The sequence below is a fragment of the Dermacentor andersoni genome, chromosome 3 (genome assembly GCF_023375885.2).
Source record: "Dermacentor andersoni chromosome 3, qqDerAnde1_hic_scaffold, whole genome shotgun sequence".
Classification (NCBI taxonomy): domain Eukaryota; kingdom Metazoa; phylum Arthropoda; class Arachnida; order Ixodida; family Ixodidae; genus Dermacentor; species Dermacentor andersoni.
Window position 1 is genome coordinate 54819556 of NC_092816.1, and position 6751 is coordinate 54826306.

A 6751-nucleotide genomic window follows, 5' to 3' on the forward strand; every position below is an offset into this window, starting at 1 on the left:
CACGCTGAAAGCTACACAGCGGGGAAGCCAAGAGAGTAAAAGCCCCAGCCAAAAGTTGAGTGTTGCGACATAGCCAGCCCCGACCCCCAAGGCAGACTACGCTACACTGCAGGCCGCTGCCATTTTGGAGGCCACGCACAGCAGACGCAGCTACACATAGTGCAAAGATGAAATGACTTTTCTTCATTTTGAGATCACAGACATATATTTTTCATTTATTTAACTCGCAATTAGTAATTGCGTATTACTGGGAATGTTCTTGACATGCAGCACTAAAAAGCCTAAATTAGGAGAGCAAAGATGGCGCAAAATGCAGTGGAGGCATACAAAGGAGGGCTCCGCATGTGGTAGTGATCGCATTGATGCATAGTCATTTAACTCGCTGCGGTTTGAAGCTCCAGAAGCAAATAAAAAAAAAAACATTTAGAGGGAAATCCCGATAATTCGAAATCCCTTAATATGAACTGCTCTGTTGGCATTGGCAATGACCCACGTATTTCAATAGAGAAAAAAGAAAAAAAGCTGAATTCAAACTCCGAAAAACCGTGCAGTGTTTATTTCGAACAAACTTTCTGAATCCCATGAACTGCTTTTCAGACAAACCCGGCCGAGCCAAAGGCAAAGGTTCACTGCTTCGCTGGCTACCATAATGTCACATGCCATAAAAGAATGATGAGGAAAGACACATGGGAAACTGAGATCGAACTGGAGCAAGTAGAGCGGAGTGCACACTCCTTTCCCATCAGAACAGAAAGACCTTAGCTCGCACTTCATCACATTGCCGCACACTTGATCACGTGATCTCCAGCATTTTGCATGCGGGAGTTATATGAAACCTATAGGCTTTTTCCAGCATATGTTGTTGCGCACTGATGGAGGAAACTTTCAATGCGAGCCTAGTGTCGGTTTTGTGCGCTGTACTGCACAATTGATCGGGCGCTATATTTAAAGGGCTCTCCTTAGTCTGAACTCTGCCCTCTTGGAGTTCAAATTAATGAGATTCTCCTGTATTCATGTCATGAACCCGAATGCGACATGCATTCACAGGCCTAAAATTTCAAAAAAGAAATTGCATTATATTCGTGCAAATAAGGTAACACTAAATGCAAAAGTACCGTTCTGCTTCCTCTTTGTAATGCCATTTGTTTTAATTCACCATCGTTTAGTAATATCCAGCCCACAAAGTAACATTGCACACGAAAGCATAATTTACTGTGAGTAACTAAGAATGCAGTAGAGAATTCAGAATTTGTCTACTTAGGTAGATGTTTCCAGGAACATCTGAAACTTGAACCCTCGCGGTTCAAGAATGTATACCATCTACAAGAATTGCAAATATTAAATGCCAAGGTAAAACATTTATGTGATCATTCATTAGAGAACACAAATGTTTTTTTACTCTTGTAGAGAATGAAGGTCTGAAAATCTTGTAATATTATTTTCCAAAAATATAAAACAGGAATGGTAAGCCTTAGTTGCAACCCACTGCACAAACCTGCTGAGCTTGAAACCTTTATTTTGGTAAACAATTCAACGAAGAAAAAAAAAAAGACCAAGCCATTGCCTTTTCAAACCTTCAGTACTGCAGTGCATGGGACCATTGTATTAGGACCTCCATTGCACCGCTTATGGAAAACAGACAACCCAGATTGACACCAATCATGCTCAAAAAGGAAGAATCTGTGCACACTTTATTTCAGAAGACTCCATACAGACATTCATGAAAAATACATGTATAGATGGTATATTAAAATAAGCAGTAAATATATATTTATCTGTAGATATACGTTACAAAAGTACTACACTTGAACACCATTAAAGGCTCATTTGAGACACTGGTACAATGCACAGCAGCGCTGGTAAATAACTTGTGAGCATATGTAATCTCGTGCACATGTCTCATTACCCTAGTTCAGTGTAGCAACCAATGAAGTGGACTCTCTACTAAAAGCAGTTGTGCAGTGCATGTGCTTATAGAGACTAGCGAGCGTAAATTGCTACAGTGACTATAACTTCACATTAGTAATGTTAAGCAAACTCAAAGCATGCACGCATGCATACATATTCTTGGGCGACAGCAGTATCAATAAATGAACAGTGCACAATTTACATGATGCAATAGCTTGAAATGGAGTGGCAAAGGCTTACCATGCACCTACCTATCAACAGTGCCTTCATTCCATCACTTGTAACACCTGAATGCTTGCACATGAAGTCCTCGCACCTCTAATGAATACATACTATCGCATCAGAAAGGTCATTTAGGAGAAACAAAGCAATCACAGCTTTTTTTATGCTTCATACTACAGCTGAACCGTATTACAAGGAAGTCACGTCCAGCATGAAAATATGTGTTATATTTAATATTTGTTATAAGCATGTGTTCATTACATAACTACTGTAGATTTACTCTATTATATATGATCATTTTATCAGCGTTCACTAAAAGGAGGTACAGTTGTACTCGAAATTATCATGTACCATCATCGCATGCCAGGCACTAAAGGTGCTTTAGACCGAAAAGTAATTGTATATAGATGAATCACACGAGTCACACATGAGCGAATGCGGAAAAGGAAATGTGCCTTGTAGTTAGTTTTCTCAAGTTCGCACTTCATTGTGGAGTGACAGTAGAGGCTAGGTGAAAGATTGTTGATAACCACAGAAAGGAAACCACCCACATAAGGTACCACGTTTCACTATTAAAGTGTACAATGACAACTATAAGAGCACTCTATACATACATGCTTACACCCCACAATTGCATTGGTACAGCAACATGACTAGACCATGTGCTCAGGTGTCTTTAAGTGTATCCAATGGGGACAGAGTGTACATAAACAGTGTCACACAATCCCTTGTAAAAAGGTTATCACTTTTGCACATCTTGTTCCATGGCATTTGTGGTTTTCCGAAAGTGAACTTTCTCTGTATACATCTGTGGTACCTGGCGTGTACACCTTTTCAAGACGAGGCTGATGCAGTCATCTGCCACTTGTGTAAGAATAAGCTGCAGAGAGCTCACATAAACACATTCTTCAGGGAAATTTGTTGCAGGCGAAATAAGAGAGGCTGTATAAACAGACTAACCATGAAGTGCTTCCTCCATGAATCAGAGGGATGCAATGCAGTTTCTTGACATACCTAATCTTGCATACAACAAAATGCCAAGCAAACAACGGTACAATGTCCATGCAAAAAGTGCAAAAAGCGAATCAAGCACCTTGCTAGTTCATTGTCACGACTTAATTTTCACATGGCAGCACAGTTACATATAGATATTCACACCGCTGTTAAAATACTTTTGCCTTATCACACAACAGATTGGTCAGCTGCAAATGTGCGCACGGTCGGCTATGCTTGGTAATGAAAATTTGAGTTACGCCTTTTTTGCTTTCACATCAGCAGCACTCAGACGGTATATGCTGCCTACAAGGAGCAAGGCGTTGCACACATATGTTGTTACGCAAACCACGCAGAGGGCATACAGTACGAAGTAAAGGAGGTAGGCGAGGTAGACTGATGTGATGTTTGACAGGATGCAGAGAGCAAGGTGCAATTTGTCCCAGCGTCTTCCATCAAACATACCTGCAAGCAAGAGAATGTGCCCATACAGAACGCTGCGAGGTGCAAAAGAACCTCGGAAAGGAATTTGTCCCAATTATTACTGACTGTATTATTCATTCATTTATTTACTTATTTATTTATTTACAGTGAAGGCTTGAAGGCTCTACAGAGAGGGGTAATTCATTCGAAAATATCATTTACTATCTTTCCAAAAGTGGCAGAATTACAAAGTATTACTGCATTTAGCAAGCTGCGACACCTGGAAATCGGACAGGCTTTAATGCAAAGCTCATGTCTTTTTGTTTATGCCGATAGACTGAGTAGGACAGACTCTTTCAATCAGAGGGGGTGTACCTTTCCATGCAAACATCCTGGGAACCGCAATCATACCTACATAGCGAAAAATATGTCCCAGCAGCTTGAAAACGTATTCGGCCTCTATTACAGTGACAAAGTAACGGAGAAAAATGAACTGTAACAGCGCTTCCTGGCCTCTTACCACAGATCAAAACGGTGCAGTAGAATATGATTCCATAGACACTGTTCGGCTGCACGAGTATAGAGTCGGAACCTACGAAACGTTGGAGAAGTCCCAATCCTTTGCCGTACCTGAGAAATAAAGAAATCAAATGAATGACCGCATTATGATGAACAATAGATTAACGCTCTTCACAATTAATTGCCCACAGTGCGGTATCGCACAATTAAAACGCATCACGTCAGCATTTTCCGTTTATTTCTTTTGCTGCCACTTCTGTTCGCACATTAGAAAAAAGAAAGGGGGCCATTCCACTCTGTGAAGATCCATGGAATGGCAGCGAAAGCTGACGACAGTCAAAGCTCTCAAACGAAAATCAAAGTGCTTTCGCTGCCATTCTATCTTCACAGAGTGGAATGGTTGTTATTTTGCGTTGCGAGTCTGGCGTCATTGCTCGTTCGGAGGTGCACGGGTTCGCGATTGTCGTTTTCGTTCAGCATCGCGCGAACGTCCTTCGTTGGTGGTCGTTTCGCGCCGGCGCCGTTTACATTCTCGTTGCTGTTCCCTACGGCGCCCCTCGTGCACATGTTGTTCTTCGGGTGAACGAACTATACGTGTCCGCCCCATCGATAACGCAACTGTCTTTAGCGCCAATACATCTCCTGCTTATATACTGCGATAACCTTGACGTCACGCTATTGTTCATGGCAAGCGTTCTAATATGTTCCGAATTTTGACACCTGCGCCGCCGCACTGCATCCGTATGGGTTTGTTAGAAATCGCTAAGTCCATTTCTGTTGCAGGACGCCGAAGAAAACAACGGAATTAGTCGTACAGCTTGTGCTGTAGAAAGCGCTACGACGCACCATCAGGTTTTGAGAAAGACAATCAAACACGGAACGAGGAAATCGCGCATACTTACGAGGAATTGAACGCCTTGGTGCAGCTGACGTTCGGGCTCAGATCGCACATCGGCGCGTACTTCGGGTCGTGCTCCACACGAGTTTCGACGATGTAGGCGTAGACCGAAACCAGAACACCCAAGAAGCAGACCACGGTGTTGTAAATTTTGAGGCGTCTTCGCCTCGCTTGATGGTTCGCGGGTAACATATCCAAACGACACACACTCCGGGATGCGGAAGCCGCCGAAGTCGCCGCAGGAGCGTAGAAAATGCAAATCTCACCAAATGGCTACTGCTGCGTTTGATAGCTTAGAAAGCGAGTGCAGCGCGCGTGGATAGTTCAACGCAAACTGGGCTGTGTCGTATTTTTCTGGTAGCTAGCGTCACCTAGCATTGAAGATTGAAACTACAAATCACGGAGGCCAGCGTTAAGTCACCGGTGTTCAAATGCACTTTGCATGCGGCTTTCCACATGCGAATCACCGTCTGTTAGGCATTAATGTGTTGTCTCACATTTATTTGAAGTTATTTAAAAACTATATGTGTTGAACATAACTAAGTCCTGGTATACAGCGGGTGTTTATGATTTGGTCCTTAACAGTTTACTCTCGACGACCTAAATGAACTGCAGTAGAAAGAACTCTACATTCCCTCTCTATCTCATCTCTGCGTTTATCTGAGGACGAGCAGCTAGATCGTAGTGTGCCATAATAAAAATAAACGGCCTTAGAGATTGCCGCGCACAAGGAGGTAGTTCAGAATCTCAGGGGTCATAACAAGCAAATCCAGATGCAGAATTCATAGTTATTTAGCTCGTTTTCTTAAGGGAGACGGGGAGGGCTGTTTCACTACGCTATAGCCACCATAACTACGTTAGAAAGAAAATTTTCTCAGATTTTGGCATAAGCCAACTTTGAAAACATATCCGTCGTTTAGGCTTCTGTTTTTTAACTGGATATTTATTTATTTATTTATTTATTTATTTATTTATTTATTTACAAAATACTGCAGGCCCAAGCAGGAGTGGTAGAACTCATAAAATAATCATACATGTATTGCAAAACAAACAAACAAAACGCTCACTTCTCTGTTACCAAGTTAACCGATCAAAGATTAACCAGATCAATTGAGTCGGTGCTGTTTAACAATGATAAAGGTAGTGCGTTCCATTCTGCGTTGGTTCTTGTTTGATAGGGAATTGGGGATTCAGAGTGGCGATGTCTGGTTAGTTTTGTAGTTAATGGGCGCACATGTGGAGCAGGATGGATCGACAGTTTATTATTTTTGAGCAGTAACAAAAAATTTAAGCCTTAGAATTTTCCGCCGTGGTTGTAACGTCTGTATACCCTGATTGGTGCGTGACAGTTGTTGGCGAGTCTGTCATACGGTAGTTAGAAAAAGTAAGCCTAACTGCTTTCCGGTGGATCATTTCTAATGCAATAATATTGTGCCTATTATGTGGATCGCAGATAATGCATACGTATTCCAGTTTCAGCTTAATGAGTGTATGCATGGAGTTTAGTTTCTGGGGGCGCTTATTTTGTTCATGGTGCAGAATACAGAGTTTGCGAAATGATGCAGCAGATACATTGGAGATAATTCCAACTTGGGTTCTTAGTTAGTGTCATACCCAAATATTTATATATTCATTTACTTCACCGAGAGGATGAGTAGGAAGACTATAGGGAAACACCCACCTGCGTTTTTACTTGGTTAATTATCTGCATGTATACTGTTTTTTTTTTCTCATTCGGATTCATGTCCCATTGTTTACACCATGAATAAATGTTATGAAGGTCAGCAT

The 6751-nt window shown here is 41.8% G+C and overlaps 1 protein-coding gene across 1 annotated transcript; it reads right to left on the minus strand.

Moving 5' to 3' along the window:
• Nucleotides 1–1659: 1659 nt before the first annotated feature.
• Nucleotides 1660–5252, minus strand: Vkor (Vitamin-K epoxide reductase). The gene is made up of 3 exons (XM_050169616.3): nucleotides 4968–5252; nucleotides 4067–4176; nucleotides 1660–3588 (listed from the first exon to the last, which is right to left on the minus strand). Exons 1-3 carry the CDS (start codon nucleotides 5153–5155, stop codon nucleotides 3380–3382), a joined length of 507 nt encoding a protein of 168 aa, XP_050025573.1. The 5' UTR covers nucleotides 5156–5252; the 3' UTR covers nucleotides 1660–3379.
• Nucleotides 5253–6751: the final 1499 nt, after the last annotated feature.